Genomic DNA, 21,598 nt, shown 5'->3' with positions numbered 1-21,598 from the left:
ACTATCTGATCGCACCACGAAACGCACTCAACGGAACGGGGAGGTGGTACCGGGTGGAGTTGTCCCCCTTGTTCTCACATGCGCTCCGCCCGCCTGCGCTGATTGGATTGAAAAGTGCCCCTTCTACTGCCACTGTGTTGTTGTTTTTTTTTTGTATCTCATCCTCACACTAAGAAACGCCCACCCACAGGACCGGGAAAGTCACTTCAAACTGGAAAACACGCTGCCCGCATACAGACATTCACGCATGTTTGGAGACGCAGCGCGTATAGCCTACCTCTGGCTGAGCCACTGTTTTTTTTTTAAAACCCTTACGAGTATTAGGACAGGTTGCGTCAGTGACACTATTAACTTTCCATTACTGAGTCGGGCTTTTTTTTTACGTGTCATTTTAATCCAAGCTCGGAAACTGCTGAGTGCGGACCGGATGATTCGGGTGAACAGGTGGCGCCAGCTCCGGTTCCCTTAATTTGTAATTAGGGGCGAGACGCACACTGAGCGGTGTTAACGCACATTACCGGACGCTAAGCATTTAATACCTGCCTTTAAGGTGGGTGAGAGTCGAGCTGCGGTTCCTTTTCTCCCTTGCTGAAAGGAGACTCTGGACTAGGGAGCTGTGATGCCAGTTGCCGACAGCGACATGGTAGTGGACAGCAGCCACGGGTTAGCGGAGGGTAAAACCCCAAATAGTGCCGGGAACGAGAACGTCCTCCCGGCTTCTCTATGCAGTCCCGCAGCGGACATCCTCAAGAACTTTTATCACACCAAACGGGTCGGGAACTATCTGATCGGGAGGAAACTGGGAGAAGGATCGTTCGCCAAAGTTAGAGAAGGTCTCCATGCGTTAACTGGAGAGAAGGTAAGCGGAGATGAAATATGGTTTTAGTAAAAATTTGGTTTCAATCTGAGAACGTCGCAAAGTTTATACAGACTGTTTAATGTGTTATAATAATAATAATAAATAAAATCACTTCAAGGTATGGTTTTAAATTTCATCTCAGTGGACAGTGTCAGCTGTCACTTCGCTCACGCTTGCTTGGCAATGCTTTCATTTCTGCTGCATGTCCATCAAGAAAAATATATAAATATACATCATTTAATTTAACAATTTACGCTTTTTCTCAAGTGTCAGTCTCACTGATCAATCAGTTCTTCCTCGGAGAAAGCGACCAGCCTTGTTTGCAATGGGAGCTTGCGTTAATGAGCTCATTTGGCACCGCCAGCTGTTGAACCACAGTATACACACAGCGGGGCTGCTCTAGTGACAATATTTACTTATTGTGTGTGTGTGAAAGAGAGAAAGAAAAGCTGGAAACCCTTTTCCCCCCACCTAACAAGGTGGATAACTAGTTGTGCGCTCTGTGGCTTTTTCTGAACCTCTGCTTTGTTTGCTGCTGGTGGTGAGCTCACCGTGTCAGCGCTGTGGGCGCGCAGGACCCTGATAGGGACAGAGGGGGGAAATTGCCCGGCCTATGAGAGAGCGGAGCTGCTACTTGCATATGAAATCGTGTCGTTGATAAATGGGCTCCAGTCTCATTATGATTCCGCCAGCGCAGGGCTTTGATATGGGCAGCCATTGGCCACTGGTTGCCTTTGTCTCTTCAGGCGTTTTTGAGAAGCGGCCAAGATATTTGCATATTAGAAAAACAAGCACCTCCTTTTTTTTCTCCTGTGTAGTCCCGCAAAGCCATTCCGTACATATCTGTATGATATGCAAGACGGGCATACAGCTTCAGTATACGTCTGATTAGGGGGCAACACCCCTCCACTTTCTGTTGCCGTGTGAAAATAATAAAACGCTCCTCTCCTTTCCCCCCCAGCTTCCCTCACTGTCTTTGTTGAGGATGATGCAAACACTGGCAATCACACAACCGAGCTCTCTCTCTCTCGCTCTCTCTCTCTCTCTCTCATTCATTTGAATAAAGGCGTCCAACAGGGGCTGGGAGGGAGAGGAGGGCAGTGAGTTTATTCAAGCAAAAGGGTATTCAGGGGGAAAGGAAATACTGGGTCCTTTTTTTAGCATCACTAGAAAGTCGGTGTGGATGCAGGGATGAGCGGGCGTTTAAAGGCGGGCAAGGGGGGGCATGAAAGTGAGGAGAGGTGAGAGATGCTCTCATGGTCCAGGGGGTAGGGGAGGTCATACCCATGTGTTTTCAATGTCTGTAACCCACTTTCCCCTCCATACACCCCCCGCGCCCCCCCCTTTTCTGTCTGTGAGGGGTGCCTGATAAACAACACCCCCACCCCAGAAGCCCCCTGGCATGAGGCACCCCTCCCCCCCCCATACCCCACCGATCCTCATATAGACTAGCCTACTGTAAATACTACGTCCCATCCCCCCCATACGCACTCTTCACCCCATCTCTTATCCACGCTGTAAACACAGGCCATCATTCATATTGTGGCAGCACTCCACGCATTCAGCCAGGTTTAATTAGCGCCCATAAAAAAAAAAAAAAAAGGTGAATCAATTATCGAAGGACGAAAGTAAAAACGAAAGACGAGCTGAAGGGCAGAAGAAAGAGACGCGCGACCACTTCGGCCCTCACCATTTCTTTAATGGATATGGTGATTAGTTTCATGGCTTTCCACGTCTGTGGACTCTCCTTGAGATGATTTGCGGTGCATGGTAGCCATGCTCTTGAACTCAGTCTAGACAGTATACAAGGAGACACGGGCGAAAGATGAAATAGAGCATGTTACTGAATGTAATTATCTACAAATGGATGTGTTTGTCATTGAACCAAAGGACGTGTTCTTCGGTTTTTATGAGGAGATTCTGGAAGTTTCTTCTCCAGCACGAGAATGACGAGTAGAGGAACACAGATGAAGTGTTTGGGAAGAGTAGTTAAATAGTACTTAGCTTGTTGAATCTGTTTTAGAATAATTAGCAGCTCTAATTGATTCGGCCTCCAAGTAGGTTCTACATTTGGCTTCTAACGTATGTTCAGCTGCGACAGCTTTGAGGCAAATGGGGGAATATTAACTGTCCATTTGGCCCCGCCACCTTCTCAATATATAGGGTAACATTTGTTTTTACCCCTAGTTTATGATGGTTCAGTAACCCCTGCAGCTCTCACACACACACACACACACACACTTCCCCCTCCTCCAGTCTCAGGGCCCTATAGCGCCTGGGTTGCCCCACACTAGGGAGCAGCTGCGAGGGAGAGGTCCGTGTCAGTTGTACGCCCTGAAATAGAGATTGAGTATCTCATCACCTGTTACACTACAACTCCCCGAAATCCTTCCAAACACAGCAGTGCAAAGCCATGGGTATTATTTACAATATCATATGGTGCAATGCTTCGGAGTCGAACTTCAGCTGCCAAGTCGGTTGTAACCTCACCCTCTTACACACGGCGTTCCCTTATTTCTCCAGGTGGCGGTGAAGGTGATTGACAAACGAAAGGCTAAGAAGGACTCGTATGTCACCAAGAATCTGCGGAGGGAGGGCCACATCCAGCAGATGATCCGCCACCCCAACATCACGCAGCTCCTGGACATCTTGGAGACGGAGAACAGCTACTACCTGGTGATGGAGCTGTGCCCAGGTGGGAACCTGATGAACCGCATCTACGACAAGAAACGCCTCGACGAAAGGGAGACTCAGAAGTACATCCGGCAGTTGGTGCTGGCCGTCGAGCACCTGCACAGGGCCGGCGTTGTGCACAGGTAAAAACAACACAAATATTTTCTACAAATTCCTCACGATATGTTGACAGGCCTGTCATCCAACTATTCAAACGGCTTCTGTTTGTTTACGGGTTACAGCTGAACTTAAGCCCTCCGAGTCAGACAGGATTCTGTTATTGAAGTGTAGGTTAAATCCTTCTTGTACAAATTGTTATTAATCCACAAAAAACAAGGCCGTCTGCTCAATAAGTGCACAAATATAAGTATTTTAGAAGATATATAATTCTTAGTCCTCTTCCTGGGAATATTCAGTTTATTGTTACTTGAAGCCTGGGAACTAAATTTCTATCACAGCGAGATGGCTAATGTAGATAACTGTATAACAGGATTTTTGAGACTGAAGAGGAACACAATAGACCGTGAAAATCAACCAGCATGACCCACATTAGGAGGGTTATGTGTGTAAGCGTCGGGTTTGTGGGGAGGTGAAGGGGGGTTCGATTCTCACTGACCTCTCCTACGCATTGTATGATGGCGGCGGCGGCGGCTCAGATAAGTTATCTGCAGTAAACACTGACCGTGTCCCTCTTTGTCTTACAGGGATCTGAAGATAGAAAACCTCCTGTTGGATGAGCAGGACAACATCAAGCTAATAGGTACCTACATTTGTTTCCTTCAGTTTCCTCTGAATAAAAGTCAATACAGAAATTACATGTGACCTGAAATAACTGTAATAAACCAAGAGACAGCACTCACCTCACCTCTTCTGTTCCGCAGATTTTGGACTCAGTAACTGTGCTGGCATTTTGGGATACTCTGACCCCTTCAGCACGCAGTGCGGAAGTCCGGCCTATGCTGCCCCAGAGCTGCTCTCAAGGAAGAAGTATGGGCCAAAGGTGGACGTCTGGTCCATGTGAGTCTACCTTCCTTTTAAGATACTCAAAAATAAAATAATTGCACGTGTGCAGTCGAGAGCTGACATGTGCTTTTTGCTCTTCCAGTGGTGTGAACATGTATGCGATGCTAACTGGGACGCTCCCGTTCACCGTGGAGCCCTTCAGCCTTCGAGCTCTGCACCAGAAGATGGTGGACAAGGAGATGAACCCTCTACCTCCCTCACTCTCCACTGGTAAATATACAAATGTACAAGCGTTGTGTGTGTGTGTGTGTGTGTGTGTGTGTGTGTGTGTAGATAAATCATAAATAACAAGGTGTCCCTTGGTTGCGAACAAAATATGTGGTGTAGAATTTGAAACTCCTTTTTAAATGCCTTTCAATGTAACTCTAAACAACAACAACAACAAAAAAAAAAAACAGACAAAATGAAAAGCACAAGGCTAAAGAATTCACGTGTTAGTTCTTTTAAAGCTTTTGACATCATGCCAAATTTACTGAGGCATTAGACTGCAGATCAGTGCAGTCATGCACGGATACAACAGAAAGCATTAACGTGAGCGTTTCCCAGGAATACTGTCAGGAGTTAAAATTATACAAAGGTATGTGGAATCAGTACTGCCGTTTTGGTTTTTAGGATTTATGAATAAGAGGAATATTTCTTTTGTAGAGTAGCCACAGGCACTGGACCAACCTGACTTGGAGGCAGTTGTAATTTTTTAGTCAGAATTCCTGAGAAGGCTATTCACTGCGGTTGTTGTCGGCACTGAAAGAACCAATTACTAATCGGCTTCTTTATTTGGCTTCTTTATTATTTATTGGCGTCACGCTAAGACGAGAAGAACAGGTGTCTGACACGCTTCACTGGCAGCTGTAGCGATCATATCTGAGTCCCTCCTCAACGTGTCACAACAGTTTTACTTTGTAATATGCAAATTAAAGGCTGGCTTAACCTACTTACATTAAGTAGCTATTACCTGAGCTAATAGCATAGATGACATCCTATCTGAGTTATGCAATATCAGAATGAAGGTTGGGGCAGGAGTATGAATGAGGATGAGCAGGATAAGAGCCAAGTTTATGGTCAATGGGATGAGAGCCAAGTATGTGGGTAGGAGCACTCTCTCACGACAATGGTATTGTGAAACTTGTAGAAACACGCTTTAATATTCTTCGGTAGTCTTTCTAGTTAATGCAGTGGGAAGAGTGTTATTGGGAGGGCATGGATATTTATTCTACCCCTCTCTTGTCTCAGCGGCAATCTGTCTGCTGAAGAAGCTCCTTGAGCCCGACCCCAGCAAGCGCCCAAATATCCATCAGGTGATGGCTGACTCCTGGCTACAACTGGCCAACAAGAACACGGGTGCACCATACCTCAACAGGTAGAGAACCTTTAGGATTTTGACTCTTGTTTTTGTGGAAACAGAAATCATTTTCACAAAGTATTAACTGTCCCACTTCACATTCCCTATTTTTTTTTTTTTGTTTGAAGGATCCACATTGAAGAAATTAACCACACAGTGTTGCTGCACATGACGGAGAAGATGGACTACAAGCACAGTGAGGTGCTGAGCGCCGTCCTCACTAATCGCGCATGCCACACTCTTGCCGTCTATTTCCTCCTCAACAAGAAAATGAAGAGACTCTCCAAAGAGTACAGGGTAAGGAGCTCTCGGAACTCTTACAGCATATTTTTCTTGACAGTTCCCGTTTAAGATCTTCGCAGCGTTTCTCAATTCTTCATTTCAGTTTTTGTGCATAGATGATTACAAGACCAACAGAAATATAAGGAAATAAAAACAGACAACAGGTAAGACCTGTTTTAAAATGTTGTTGTGTTTGCTCAGGAGATGCAGTTCCAGGAAAAGAAGAAAGCAGAAAAGCAGAAAAATGAGTACTTCCAGACCCAGTGGAGAAAGCACGTGGACAAGCTCACCATCCCTCCAAAGCAGACGCCCGTCTACCTGGCTGTCAGCAAGGGGCCCAGCAAGGAGAAGAAAACCAAAACCGGTGAGGATTTGTATAGTTTAGTACAAAATACTTGAACAAAACAAAAGTTCTAGTACGTTTGTTTTGAAAAGTGCCTGTGTATTTATTGTGTCCATTTTATTCATCTTTATTCATACAGGGTAGGTTGACTGAGCATGCATGTTCTCACACAACAACGACCTGTGTCACACATACATAGTTACCCAGTCATCCCTCCATCCATCCGTCCATCCATCCACCCATCCATCCACCCATCACTTGTTTGTCTGTCCATCCATCCATCCATCCATCCTTCCATCCTTCTGAGGAAACATCAAGGACAACCCTCCAGTCCAGTGCAGACACAAACACTTTTTCTCTTAATTAAATTTACCTGTTGACATTTAAATGAAATGAAAGTAAAATCATAGTACAGAAGTAAGTAATGTTTTTTTTTTTTTTGGAATTAAACTAAAATGCATAAAGCAACATTTAAGTCTGTTCTCTCGAACTAGGCCTGGGTGTTTTTAATAAAATGTTTCTGCGTGCCATGTCACGCTCCTTTAAAGAGGAATTTACGAGTGACAGACGAGCACCAAGGGCAAAGCTGAATCCTAAGCTCCTTTCTCTCTTCTCGTTTACCTCTAAGTGCTTAATGAGAAAGCCCACAGGCTGTTCATGTCAGAATGGCCGGTCTGAACAAGGTTAAAGTCAGAACTGAATGTTCTCTGTGACTTCACTGTTACATTCTCTCAAATGATTATGTGTGTGAGGGTCTTGACATGACACACAGGCCAGGCTATGAGAGAAGCTGCTATTCTCGAGCTTCCATTCAGTTTTATCTGCGACAAAAACTTAAGTTGTACATTTCAAATGATCACTGACAAACAAAATACAGTATTGAATGAATATTTCTAATGTCTTCCTCAGGTATATTGCGAGCCATAACTGGTGGACATCGTAATTCACCCCTGGCACCACCCGGCACTGTTGCTTCCTCCTCCATGGAGTATCTGGAGATCCACCCTCTCTTTCCCAACACACCACAGCAACGGAGGCGCTTGGCCACTCTCCCGCCAGTAAACACGAGTCCGGAACACAACATTCCTGCTCCACCGGCACCATCTCCCATCGGCATGCACTCCTTTGGGTCTCTATCCAAAGCTGAACAGATAGAAGACACCCCCTCTTCACCCTGGTACAAGCTGACCAACGGGACTCTGTCCCCACCCCGCCACGTCTCTGCCTTCCAACCTGACTCCTCTTACTTGAAAAAGGCCACAATTCCCAGTCCCCCCGTCCTCATTGTCAACCCGCAGCCCAAGAAGAGCATCTCATCCGATTGGTGCGGTTCTTCTGACACCAGTGGCAGTCCCCCCAGCACCATAGGAAGCCCCCCAGGTAGCTCAGCTTTCAGCCCTCCGAAGTCCGCTTTCAGCCCACTTAACCCCACGTCAGCATTCAGTCCTCCTTCCAACAGCAGTAGCAGTGATCCTGAGAGCCCAACTCACCGCAGCAAGTTCCCCTATATGGGAATCGGACAGATTCTAAAGAAGAAGGTCCAGCTGCAGCCGTTTACATTTCGGCCAGAACAAGTTGTAGAAGAAGTGGTGTCCCCACCTCCCTATCCCATGCAGACTCTCCTCTGTGCTTCAGGTGCACTAAAGACACTCTGCTGAGGCATACAAGAAAAAACGAAAATGAAAGAAAGACAGAATGAACTCAAGGACCCTCTCAACATTTTAAGTTGGAGAGGTCTTCCCGGAGCGGCCTTTTGAACTGTGAACCGTCCCTTTACTGCAACTGAGCCACTTTTCATGACGGATGTGAATATTTAAAAAAGAAAAAAAAAAAGAAAAGGGATGAGAACAAAGTTTTCCATCTCTTGTTACCACTCTCATTATGTAACATGAAGTGGTGACACAGAGATGATGAGATGTGAAGTGAATCCCTGGGCAATGACGGAACCCCGCAGTGTCCTAGATACAGAGTGGACATGGGACTTAATGTAAAATGGGCTTTGGCAACAAATGTACACACACAATACTGTATTATAGACCAAGTTAGAGATACTCTCATATGTAATATTGCTGTAACTGGTTACTAATTGAACCGCAAACTGATTCACACCAGCTAACAGACCCCAACTCTTCCCCTGACCTTGATTACATGTATAAATGTTTTGTCTCTCTGTAAAAAAAAAAAAAAAAAAAAAAAAACTCTGATTGCCACCGACTTCCAGACAGCAGGCACTGTATCCTAAATGCTGTCTGGATGAAGAAGCTCACTGCACTATTCTTGAAAACCAAAACCTGTAGTAACGGTGTTTTACCATCTTTTACCTCACTGCATTATTCATACGTTAATGTATAACAGCAGTCACTTGTGACATGCTTATTGTGTGGACTGTGCCACAGCGTTGCAGTGTCTTAGTGTTGCCATTAGAATCAACACAATGAAATAGACGTAGGTACCAAGAGTAGGATCATACTCACTTTTTATAGAACGATCACTCGGCACTGATAACTCACAGTTCTAACTTTTTATACACAAGTCTTATCTTTAACACCAACCGGGACTGTAAAAGTCTTGATTACAACTTCCTCACTGCAGAATACACTGTTCATAGTTGATTGAAAAAAATAAAAAAATAAAAAATAGAGCATCGAAAGCCTTATAAAACTGATTAACCTCGCCTAAGGCTGAGGGTATGACAGTGGAAAGAATCGCTACTAGGATCCATGAAAATAATTCACTTCCTTTTGTCTTAATGCTGTAGTTTGTGCAATAGTCTTAAGTGTTAACTGCAATGATGAGTATTTGCCAAGAGCTCTCAGAGTGATGTGAAAATCGTTCTTGTAAATAAATAATTAAAAAAAACAAAGTACCACTCCCGTGTTCCTGTTGCGTGCGCTGCTCCGTACAAATGAACTTCTATGTCTATTGAACCGACATTATCACATAATTAGTTGACTCTATACGGGAAACAAAAAGGCTTCCACCCGGCACACGAGGCCTCTCACTGTTAAAATACCGTAGAATCTCTTCCTGCTCAATTGAAAAGCTGCATGATTCAGAGCGTACTGTCAAGATTTGGAATTATGTCTTTGTAACTTTTTTCCGGTTGATACTGAGACTGACGCGGACTCGGGGGATCTTTTGTAAGATTTTGTAACGGATGGATTTTGTTTTGAGTGTCAAGAGATTTCTATGCTGTATAAAGTATTTTAAATATTTATACTGAATCCTTAATGTGTCTGTCTGGTCTTTCAAATTGCACCTGTCTGGCTGATTCCTTGCACATCTTGTACTTTGTGCACACATGGCAATATACAACTGATTGGCAGAAAATGCATCATATAAATACTCTTAATTACAGTAATTAGGTACTATAATCCGCATAATTCAACATTCACATTCTTGCTCATTTATGTATAATCTACACAAAGCGTGTGATCTATAATTTGTTCCTCGAGCTCTTAGTTCCTCAAGGACTTAATGAAGATTGGCCCCTTTGCTATGGGAGGATCCGTGTTACTTTACAACCTCAATATGCCACTTGTCTCACATACCACACATTTCCCATGGGGCACCTGTGACGGGTAAAAAAAAAAAAAACCCACTCCCTTGCAACAGCTGAAGTATCCTTAGGGTTTTACACACACACACACACTCAGTACGACCCCTCCCTCTCCACTAAAACACACTGTAGACACTAATCTACTCAGCTGTGGGTCCCCATAATAAACCTCTTTGGGTGACACTGGCTTGTCGAGACAAAGAAGGGGGATCACCAGACAAACACACAGACGCACGCGGTGGACGACACAAACAGGGATGTCCGATTAATCGGCGTGGCTAAGCTGATAAAAAACGGAGGGACAAGCGCGGCCCTATAAAATGCATTAAAGCCCAGAGCCATTTGTTTATCAAAGATAGACGGACATTTAACCGAAATCCCTGGGCGGTCTGGTGAGACAAACAGGCTGTGGTCATGAATACTGCGGCTTAACCACGCTGAAAGAGTATTACAGCCCACGGACAGGTAACGCTAGTGTTCAGCTCTCCTCCAGGGGACACCTGCGCAAGTTCAACTACAGATAGAATGCAATGCTACCAAACCAGTTCCACTTGTAGTTATTGGCGGACGATGTTTTGGAAATACATCACAGAGGTGAGAGATAAGGAAGAAAGGATGACAAGCATTTCATAATTAACAGTCATTATATAAAGCCAAAAAAAAAACAACTAGTCAAACCTGAGGATTTTCTGCTTAATATTAAGAGAAAGCTCATGTATTTTGGTTTAAGATAGCTGGTTGAACAAAATGAATACCTTTGGAAGATTATAAAGGGCATTGTAAGTCATTTTTAACACATTTTATAGGTCAAACAACTTTTTAAATAGTTGACAGAGATTCTGACAGCAGTGGTACCTTATTAATCTGAGTGCAGCCTTAGCTTTAATGCAAGAAATCCATACTGATGAGATAAAGGAGGAACAAAGCTTTGTCAATCACACAGATTATTTTAAAATTAATCCTTGTGTAAAGTCTGCGATAAACAAACCTCTCCATCCGGGTTTTTTTTCCCCCCATCACAATCAGTTTTTTATGTTAACGAAAAAGATCGTGACATGCCATTTTGTTTTCTTGGAAAATAAAGTTAATTTTCAAGGCATTTCCTATAATAAATACAAAGGACAAATATTTTGAGATGCAAGTACTGAAAGATATTTTTTTTTTGGTCCATACCGCCAAGCCATGCTGTATATCTGGCCAAATCTTTAATATTATAAATGATTTCCTGACAGTTTTTGGCAAAAAGTTATGCCTTTGCTGTATATTATAAACTGATACCCAGGTTGATGACACTGACAACACTACATCACAACAGAAACTGTCTTTGGACCAAAAAAAAAAAAAAAAAAAAAAAAAAACCTCACATTTGAATAGTTAAATCACTTGTATTCCCTTTCAATGTGTGGCCAAACTGACCACTTACTGTCCAGCAGGACTGAGTTATTCCTGTCAATCTGTTCAGGCTTAGATCCTGATGACACTAATCCTGTTTTCAGCCCCCTCCTCCGTCACATATAGGCGCGCACACACTCACACCGGGGTGTCTCGGGGAATCGGACGAGCCTTTGTGTCTGAGAAAAACAGACGATTAACCTGCTACACAGTGACGAACGCAGCGGATGTTCTCACACACACACACACGCACACACACAACTTGAGCATCCCGGTTCAGAGACGCAGCCCCGCAGTAACTGCCTCCATCAGCAACTCTTACACCGGCAGAGGATGAGGCGGAGAGAGTGAGAGGCGGTCAAGACTACCTGGCAGACACTGCTGTACACAAAGACGCAGGGGGAAATAAACAAGCAGATGTTTCTAATGAAGTAGGAGGCTTTGCGTACTAACAGGGGATTTGGGTTATTCCGTCAGACGAGCCACTGACTGGCCGGCTATGCTGTTCGATCACGGACACAGATGATGGTGATTAATGTGCGAGAGAAGGCTGTGTGGCTTATCTCTGACTTTTTTCGGTTTCGCCACAGAAGTACTACTGGTATCACAGAACTGGGTTAAGTTTCACAAAGGCTCAAGATCCTGAGATTAATTTGGGAAATGTAACACCCCAGAGAAAGAGGTTTACTGAGTGACAAGCCATCTAAGCAGTCAGTGCGACACAAAGACAAAGATGACACCAGACTGTGTTAATGACTTTAGGAGACTTTGGTCAAGATTATGCTGGATGACCAACTATGTAAGGAAAAGCAGCGACGACTGATCAAGTCAAAAGATCGGCTGGGTTCTTTACACACAAGTGGATTATTTATTTACATTATTCCTTGTTATATTCTCAAAGAGATAATATGTACATTATTACATATATAATACTATTACATATTACATAAGCAATGAGCACCATGTAAATAAATGTATGGCAACAAATTAGATTTCACAAGCATGGACTGTTAGGGAACAGTGTGACATGCAATCTGCAATGCTGTGGAGGATCAAGAGTTAAACCAGGAATTGGTCAAAAAGCAGCAACTGGTGGGGTGTGGCTCTTTGTCAGGGGAAAACCAAATAATATGTTGGGAAAGGTGGATTACACGTTGGAAAGATTACATTTGTCACAGCTGAAATAATGTTGTTTTTTTGTTTTTTTTTGCCTTTTAACTGACAAAACCACTGACACATGCATCTTATTGTCACTATCCTCACTTCATTACACAACCAAGGATGGTATTAAATTTAAGTCTCACAAACCACTGAAACCTGCTTTTCTTCTCATTAAATAACCCTTTTTCACTCCATGGGAAAAAACAAACGTATTTTTAAGTTGGCGCACAGGTGGCACTCCTTGAGATATTTTTTCCTCCCCAAAACAAGATCAGAAATTCAATCAAAGAGCAGCGAACAGCCAATGGGATCTCAGTGTCTGTGGTAAAAGCAGCATCAGCCTGAGCCGCCATTGGTCCGCTGGTTCACACAGGGAAGGCTGTAATTGGCTGTTAGCGAGCCGAGGCTTCATTGCCTCCATGGCAACATTGCTTCCTTATTGCTTGGGGAAGGTGAAAAGGAGGGAAAGAGGGGAGGCGACTTTCTCTCAGACACTACCTCTGCATTATTCATCCTTTGTCCCCGAGTGCTTTTAGAATGAGTGTTTACGTACTGACGGATGTCTGCGCGCGTGTGTTTCCATGTTGGTCTTGGTTTGGGTGGTAAATGATTGGCTGAGACATAAGGGGTGAACGAGGTGAAACCGGTGCAATAATTGCACTCGGCGGTGCAATGCATCCGGCAACACTAAGTCTATATATATAAAACTGCTACATGAGTTCTGAAGCCATTCAGAGATGATGACTTCAAACTCAGCTTCTAGCCTTTAAGAGGTATTCCTCTGAACAGAACAACGAGCAAACTGGGACATATCTCCAAAATGAGTCTGTGGTGAGGTGCAACGGCGCACCTCTGGTCTGGACAGAACAACCGGCCGGCTGGCATGCACCATCCACTCGCAGCATGCATGCACGCAGGCGCCTCATCCTTAGCGAGAGCTGGATGAAGACAACAACACCAGCAGAAACAACAACAAAAACCATGCGGTTTGTTTGTTGTTGTTTTTACTTTCCCACCCCACCAACAGTTGAGGGTGGGGAGAATTAGACGGAGGGGGAGGGAGACAGAGACGCGAGGGTGGGGTTAGAAAGAGAGAAAAACATCACACAGAGATTAAGGATGGGGTGGGGTGGAGGACTCCATTCAAGACTCCTCCCCTATGCATGTGTATGTGCATGAGCGGGGGGGATAACGTCTGTTGACAGGCATGCCGGCCAGCGAGCTGGCTGGCTGTTCCTCCGGCAGTGAGCGCGGTGACGAGATGGCAACAGGCACTCAGCATAGCACGTGCTCTCAGTTGCCATCGCAACCTGCCCTTGGATACAGCGTGCTGGTTGGCCGTTTCTAACGGTTGTTGTTCTGTGAGGCTGATGAAACCTCGTGGGTGAGGGAGGGCAAGCGGTACAGCATGGAGCTGCTTTCCTGCCTGCCTCGGTAGAAAGTGTTGCTAGGCACATTAGAGGTCAGTTGGTAAACAAACACCCAGGCTTTAATATATATATAATCAACCTCCTCATTCTCAAAACCCTAAACTCAAAGACCTTAAAAGCTGCTGTTTGACTCTTAAATCCAAATTAGATACTTCTAATTACAGACAGAGCGGGATGAGCCCCGACAATTTAAGAAAAAGATTATCCTCACAGTTTAAAGTTGTTAAACAGTTGTATGTTTTTATTACATATATCTTTAAAACAATGAACTCAAACAGAACAAACAAAACAATAATGAGTCAATATGAACAATAACAACAAATGAAGGAATGCAATTTCCTGTAGGTGTTGGCAAAAAAAGTTTTTATATAACTCCACTGAAGAATTGTCCAATAATGTGCCTATTTGTGAGACAGTCAAAGTGAAAGTCTTCTTCTTCTTTTTTTTCAGAAATGAAAACCTTGTTTCAATACATATTCTTGAAATTAAAAGCTTATAACCAGCAGTCCTGTCTGGCTTCAAGGCTCCACACTTGAGAACACATAGAGAGAGAACAAAGAAAAAGTGTGTGTGTGTGGCTTCGAATGACCCGATCAATACATCATTGTGCTGAGTGTGCAGCCTGCCTGATGAAATCCCGGACAAATAAACATTCTGCGCATAGCACACATTCACTCCGCACTCAGACCTACAGAGAAGACGGTGCCATGAGCCGCGGGAGCCGAGCTGGCAACATGATTGATTACAAGTGCAGGCAGTCTTTGTTTCACCATTGGTAATCAGGACAAAGCAGAGTGGAAGCTGTGTGCGTGTGTGAGTGTGTGTCTAGGTGTGTAGAACACAATGTGTGACTGAAGGAATGCGGCCGAGATGCGACTTAAAGGAGGAACCATTAATGGAAAGGCAGGGAGGAGTGTGGATATTAAATCCCCACATTCAGACAAGTTGGCGTCCATCATTTGCACACTTTATCGCACCCCGCCTGAAGGTCAGCCTCGATAATTTCCAGCCTCTCCACCATGGTCATGACCAGCATTTTCATCTGGAAAGGACGGGGGTCGGGCAGGAGAGAAAGGGAGGGGGGCAAGTTTTGAGATTGTGCAGAGTTGTAAATATGAGCAGCAAAAAGGGAAAATGGAGAGCGGAGAGTGAGAATGGAAGGAGTCAGAACAGGGAAGAAACAAAAGGCGAAAATGGACAGGTGGGAAATGAAGGGAGCAGCAGGAAGCAGTGAGGAGGAAAGAGAGGAGGAGGAGGAGGAGACATAATTGGAAAAGGGGAGACAGGGAGGAAGAATGACAAAACCCAGAGAGGAAGTGGTCAGGGATGGATGGGTATGAAGCAATGGTGGGAGAGTGGGAGGGGGTGGGGGAGACAGGTTAGTGAGTGTCCAGAACAACCAACCTAAACAAGTGTCTACAAGTCAGGCGGACAGAATACAATGATATGGCAGTAGAGCTGATGAGGATCATCATCATATGTGGTACAGTTGAGGACAAAGTCTCCAAATAAAACAGATTACACTAGAAGTAACAATACCTGAGTTTAACTTCTGATACCAAAAGAATGTGTTTGGTGGTATCGTACCTAATATAACCAATTAATCCTGTAGCCCATAACACGTCAGAAAGTGGTGAAATTACCTTTACTCAATCAGCAGTTACCAGAAAAAGAAAGCCAAACTCATTCATGCTCATGTCGGTAACAAAATAAAACGCAGTTTAAACACAGGCGCTGACTTTAGTCACAAACTGTTGCGACAGTTTATGATAACTGTTGCCACGGAAACATTTTTCGGGGCACCAAAAAGTTACTGAATTTGCATACTAAGATAAGTTCTGGATCAAAAGTCTGTCACGCACCACTTAATTTTGCTTCAAGCAGTTAAAGTCTAACATCTGACAGGTTTAGTGACTTATGTCGACAGACGTGATGACAGATTCTAATTCCTGACCCAATCAAAGGCTTTTATGACGTCGTCACCGATGACTAACAATGAATGATGGCGGTATATCATCAAAAATTAAAACGATCAATGCGCAAGTCCGATTAATCTTCAGGCTATTCAAGCTAGATTTAAGTAGTAACCTATACAGTAAACAAGGACTATATAAGGTGAGTGTTTTTCTTACACGCCCCTTTGTTTGAGGACACATAATAGGTAAACTCGGTTTCATTGCGTAAGATGAACCGAACTATTTTAAAGCATTAATTTTATGGTTATGGCTGACATAAAAAGAATTAAAAGCACACCTTATGTTCCTGTGCGAACACAGATTTTTTTTTTTTAAGTCTCGTAAGCTGAGTAACCTGTTTAAAATGATAGGTTGACTGTAACATGAAGGACATGCAGAGGCAGCCGCCGCCAAGTAAAACTAAATTCCATGCATGCGTGACGCTACAGTGACAAAGGCGCTACAGAATCAAAACATGTTTTTCCTCCAACAAAGATTCCTCAACATGCTCCCCATCACATCTATTGTCCCTGGTGCAAGAGTGTGGGAGGGCTGCAAGGTAACTCCTGCGCGCTATCGCCCCCTACTGGTCAATTTGAGATTGTATGGACATTTTTTTTTAAACAAAGGGTGATTAAGAATAACTTTGAAACCACTACAATATTACAGGAAAATATAGGGGGAAAAAAATTACACTATATTATCTAATATGATAATAAAGCATGAAAAGAAATTAAAGCTAAAATATACAAACAACTAAACATAAATAAATTGAAATATTAAAACCACATCCCAGAAATAATTAATTTCTTTTTTTTTTTTTACCCCTTCTATGAAACGGGACAGAAAATTGAACTGTTTGCAGGACATGACACAGACAGATGAGGTAATGTCTGATTCAACAGTCTGCCCGTTATAGCAGCAAGGGGTTCCCAGAACAAAGCTGATGTCATCCCCAGTACGACCTGTGCATTGATAATCAATGAATGAGCTGATCTTAAGTAATGAGAGAGGACTGGCTTTCTGCAGAGCACAGCAACTCCTGCTATAGCTATAACAGAGTAGATCAAATCTCTAGTTTCTGTTCTCATCTTTTTTTTTTTTTTTTTTAATTATTTTACACAATGACAATACAATTTTTAAGGATTACAATTAATTAATGTTTGTTTGGATTAGCATGCGCTATGCTCGGTGAATGAAGCGCTTATTTAAACAGCAAGAAAACAAGACGACCAGACAAAGAAAAGCAGCAGCAGTAATTTACCTCGGTTATCTGTTCTTCAACAATGCCTCTGTACTCCAGTGTGACTGGCTGCTCTTCGGAGCCCTCTGCTGCCAAACTCTGGCTTGCAGAGCCAAGCACGTAGCTGAAAAAGATTTAGTTTGAAACATTAAGGTGCTAAATAGACTGGTAAACGGGGGATTTGTACCATCAGCACGTGTACGATACCCGGACCACAAACACCACCAGTGTCAAGCTTGGGATAACATTAGCAAAAGCCATATTTTCTGTGCTAGTTTGAAAATTAAACTCATTGGTTTGTCATTTAAAGGACTTTTTTTTTTTTTTTGTCTTTTATTTCTACTGTATTCTAATTGATTGTATAATTGATCGTGAGGTTTTGCAGAATTTGTTAATGGCATGTTTAAAACAAAAAAAGATGTACATGCTGCTCATCTTCCCAGATAGAAGTAATAATAGGACCGTTTTATCTTCTCAGATCATGGACCGCACGCACATATGAAGCCGCACCTGCGTGCTTTAATGATAATTCACTTTAAAGTACCAAAACTAATCTAGAGGAACAAGGCAAGGTGTTCTCTGCGCAGTCACGTTTCGTACGCATCAAACTGATCACATGCACATCAAAATGAGCACGCCTCGAGTATTGAAATCCAGTTTCGGTTGTGAAAACTGGTTCCAAGCTGTCTGAGCTTTTCAAATCCTTTTGTTGAAGGCAGCCTCTTTTTTTCTGGCGTTCATGCATTGCAAAAACACTGACATCAAACTTGTAACAACGTGACAGAGAAGAAGAAACGAAGGACGATTACGACGGTGGCAGTAATAATATCTCTACTGTGATCACGTCAACAACATACTGAAATGTTTTTCTACGCCGCATGGGCGTAAATTCCTGGAATGTTGTACATTTGGAGCCACTGCTTCCCGCCAAGTCTGTTGCCGAGGGTGTACACCTCAACCTGTTGCCAGATATTGTGTAGGTTCTACAGGGGCCACAGGACCTCTGGGGGTATAATGCGGTGACTTGCAACAGCATGTTGGAAGCAATTTGTTTCTGTCCGGTGTATTGTGAGGTGGGACGTCCGTGGATCGGGCTTGGTTTAACAAATCCTGCCGACTCTCATGCGGATTAGGATTTGGAGGCCAGGTCAAGGGCTTAGGCTCGTTTCTGAGAATCGCGGTGGCAAGCGCTGCCCTGCAACGTGCTTAGTTTCGGATGGTATTTAAGGCCTGGTCTATACTCCACCTATTGATCTAAGCAGAGCTTGCGTTGTGGCCTATACAAACGGCCTCCCACACCCTCCTTCACTGGAAATTAGGTCATGCTATTTTGAATAACTTCCAGAGGTGCAGCTCAGTGTTTACCTTTACTAATTGGAGTCATGTGAGAGCTTCATTTTACCTCTGTTGCAATCATTGAAGTTACAGAACAATAAACGTGTAGTGTTGAATCTTGATGTAGCACTTGTTAAGTACGGGGGGGGGAAAAAAAACATGCGCTGTTGTTAGTATTTACTGTATATTTGTGAGCTGGATGTCGACACAATATTGTAATTATGATGAATAACAAATCGGCCCAGTAAGCAGAATCAATAATGACTTTGGCGTTAATAGAATCTTATTATTTTTCCTCTGTACGCATAAAACAAAATCAAACCTATGCCTCCTAAACATACCTGTCGATGTCAGCTACTCTGAACCAGAACGTAGCTCTTTTGTGGTCCATGTTCTTGGGTGTGGATGTGTAAACCATGCCGAGCACAGAACTGCAGCCTCGACAGAAGAGATCCACAATCACACTGTGAGGGGGAAATCACAAAGACATCAGACAGCGTGTGGCAGATTTAAATCCAGCTAGGACTCCCATATATTTATAAAGAGGACTTTCACAATGTTTACTTGAGTAAAGGGTCTTACCAGATATTTCGTTTGCTCATTTCGTACAGGTGACAGTCCTTTCCAATCACAACGTTGTCGGTGACGCCTGAGACCAAAACATCACAAATATGTGTGATGTACAGTGGAGCGCTGTATTCACAAGATAACTTCTACATGTGTAATTACCCAACAACACCCTTATCATTTTGCTTTTCAGTCAGAAATGTCCTTGTTAGCGGTTTAAAGTGCCAACTCTAGAGAAGCAGACACACAACACCTTATAAATTAAGCTTAACATTATCCACACCTGTGCCAGAATTTAATTTATAGGGCACATAATTCATTAGTTCCTGACTGTCACTCGCCAAAAAAAGAAAAGTTACAACCATTAATTTTCCTTTTTGTTTTATATGAAAGTTTTTCACAAGCCTTAACTCAGTTGTTTCACTTGTAACACGACGGTTTGATTAATATCTGCAACAATCGCTACTATCCCAGAGGCTTTGAGTGCAATGGAAACATTGTTCTTTATAACAGTAAATATGTGGAGGCTTAAAACGATCAGGCGTAACATTATGACCACCTTCCTAATATTGTGTAGGTCTCCCTTGTGCCTCCGAAACAGTTGTCTCATCAGAGAATGGACATAGGTCTTCTGAGGGTGTCCTGTGGTGTCTGGCAACAGAATGTTGTTAGTGGGGACCTTTGTGTCCTATGAGTTGAGGGGAGGGACCTCTGTGAATCATCGCACAGATACTTGATCAGTTTCGGATCTAGTGAATTTGGAGGTCAGGTCAACACCTTGTGTTGTTCTTCATGTTTTTTTTTTTTAGTTGTTCCTAAACCGCTTTCGTGTGTGTTCCTGTGTCAGGCTGCTGCCATCAAGGCGTCTCATTGCTATGGGGTGGGGGTGTCTGGTACATGACATCCAGAACATAGCATTGTCACATGATGGTCAATGTTATTTATTGCGCCTGTCAGTGGTTTTAATGTTGTGGCTGATTTGTGTGTATATACACGAGCTGGCAGGTTTAACTAGACTACCAAGTTTGGACTTCTTCCGGCTTGTTTGATACACTCACCAACCTATGACATCCAGAGGATGAGGCACTGAATTACTACACTTAAATAAGACATTAAGACTTTTAAAATGCTGTTCTAATGTTGAGGCAGTCAGCTGATGCCGATGCCAACACACAGGTTTGTAGGCCTGACTAGACTGCTACAGATGTTAGCTTGTTGGATATGTTGCTATGGTTTCATGTTTATGATACAGGCTGAGCCAGCACATTTATAACAATGAACCAAAATGTATCATACATCAGGTATTACCGGACACCCTTTATGTTTCTTTGTCCTCCCTGAATACTCAGTAGCTCAAGTTGAAGCACCGGCAAACAATCCAAAACCCTGACTCACGCTTCAGTCTGATTTGATTTTGTTCATCTTCACTTCCTTCCCAGGCTGTTGAATCTCCAATGGGCAACTTGCACTTCCCGCAGATGAAGACCACGGGCCCGTCGTCGCTGTCCTCGTCCCTCTCCTCCAAATACTTTTCCTCGACGGTGGTGGAGTTTATCATACTCGAGTCTGTAATACTGGACACTGCGAACGTGCTGTTCGCATTTTTCCGTGGTAGTTTTAATGGCTTGTCACAAGTCGCCATTTCTGATATGTTTTCCAAACCAAGCTGCTTTGGAAAAGGCGGGTTGTTGATGTTGAAGTGAAGATCCGCAGGCTATTGGTGGATGGGAACCATCTTATATGTGCATTACCGCCACCTACTGGACTGGAGAGGGTGGGACACGGTTAGAAAAACAAACAATCAAACAAGATAATAACCTCCATGTACTTCCGCCTTCCACCCCATGTGTTTTTTATGGCTAAATATTATTAAGTACTTTGAATTAAAATATATCTGTACGTGATTTAATATTTTTTATACTAAACAGTATGTTTAAATGATTTACGTGCCGCATATGCACAATATATACACCACTTTGCCAATAAAAGGAATTTCATATTTGACAAGTCTTCCCCATCTTTTGTCAAGTTTTGTCATATTCCCTGACTTTGCACACAGATATTCTCTTAATAATTAAACTATTTACGACAGAAGTTCGATATTTATATATTCTTTTTGTTATTCGCTCGTTCTTTCATCCCTTTCCAGTTTAATCAAAGAGGCTAGACTCGGTGGACCGACGTGAACTATCTTGACTTAATCTTCAGCATTGTGAGCCCCGGAAGCGACGTAAAGCTGATATACGTTTTTTTTCTCGTGTTTATTTATTTCATAAGTTTTCATAAGCTTTGTTTGCATGCATTTGTCTCACTGACAATTTTCACCCTTCTCAAATTTATTAAAAAAATAAAATAAATTGTTGCTGTCTCCAAACGTAGGTAGCGCACAGCCCATTGGCTGATAACCCGGAAGTTATCAAAATTTATTTGGGCGGCG

The 21,598-nt window shown here is 43.2% G+C and overlaps 2 protein-coding genes across 2 annotated transcripts; one reads left to right on the top strand and one right to left on the bottom strand.

Annotated features, from left to right (window-relative positions):
* The first annotated feature begins 236 nt into the window (after positions 1-236).
* On the top strand, positions 237-10,151 carry hunk (hormonally up-regulated Neu-associated kinase). Its single transcript, XM_084564801.1, has 9 exons — positions 237-859; positions 3,383-3,675; positions 4,237-4,292; positions 4,414-4,549; positions 4,638-4,765; positions 5,786-5,912; positions 6,023-6,191; positions 6,378-6,540; positions 7,429-10,151. The coding sequence occupies exons 1-9, from the start codon at positions 620-622 to the stop codon at positions 8,175-8,177; spliced, it is 2,061 nt and encodes a 686-aa protein (XP_084420927.1). The 5' UTR covers positions 237-619; the 3' UTR covers positions 8,178-10,151.
* Positions 10,152-14,274: 4,123 nt separating this feature from the next.
* On the bottom strand, positions 14,275-20,952 carry mis18a (MIS18 kinetochore protein A). Its single transcript, XM_084565471.1, has 5 exons — positions 20,557-20,952; positions 19,177-19,243; positions 18,936-19,058; positions 17,281-17,383; positions 14,275-15,103 (listed from the first exon to the last, which is right to left on the bottom strand). The coding sequence occupies exons 1-5, from the start codon at positions 20,801-20,803 to the stop codon at positions 15,017-15,019; spliced, it is 627 nt and encodes a 208-aa protein (XP_084421597.1). The 5' UTR covers positions 20,804-20,952; the 3' UTR covers positions 14,275-15,016.
* Between the last annotated feature and the right edge of the window lie 646 nt (positions 20,953-21,598).

Source organism: Chelon labrosus (genome assembly GCF_963514085.1).
Source record: "Chelon labrosus genome assembly, chromosome: 17".
NCBI lineage: Eukaryota > Metazoa > Chordata > Actinopteri > Mugiliformes > Mugilidae > Chelon > Chelon labrosus.
Note: the sequence above shows the minus strand (reverse complement) of the source record. Positions and strands in the feature narration are given on the sequence as shown.

What these genes read in the sequence shown, in the direction of transcription:
- hunk (XM_084564801.1), top strand. Translation starts at nt 620, where the DNA reads ATGCCAGTTGCCGACAGCGACATGGTAGTGGACAGCAGCCACGGGTTA. An exon ending in ATGCGTTAACTGGAGAGAAG is followed by an intron (nt 860 to 3,382) that starts GTAAGCGGAGAT and finishes TTATTTCTCCAG; the next exon opens with GTGGCGGTGAAGGTGATTGA. An exon ending in AAGGTGGACGTCTGGTCCAT is followed by an intron (nt 4,550 to 4,637) that starts GTGAGTCTACCT and finishes TTGCTCTTCCAG; the next exon opens with TGGTGTGAACATGTATGCGA.
- mis18a (XM_084565471.1), bottom strand. Translation starts at nt 20,803, where the DNA reads ATGGCGACTTGTGACAAGCCATTAAAACTACCACGGAAAAATGCGAAC. An exon ending in ATGAGCAAACGAAATATCTG is followed by an intron (nt 19,059 to 19,176) that starts GTAAGACCCTTT and finishes TCCCCCTCACAG; the next exon opens with TGTGATTGTGGATCTCTTCT. An exon ending in AGAGTAGCTGACATCGACAG is followed by an intron (nt 17,384 to 18,935) that starts GTATGTTTAGGA and finishes AATCTTTTTCAG; the next exon opens with CTACGTGCTTGGCTCTGCAA.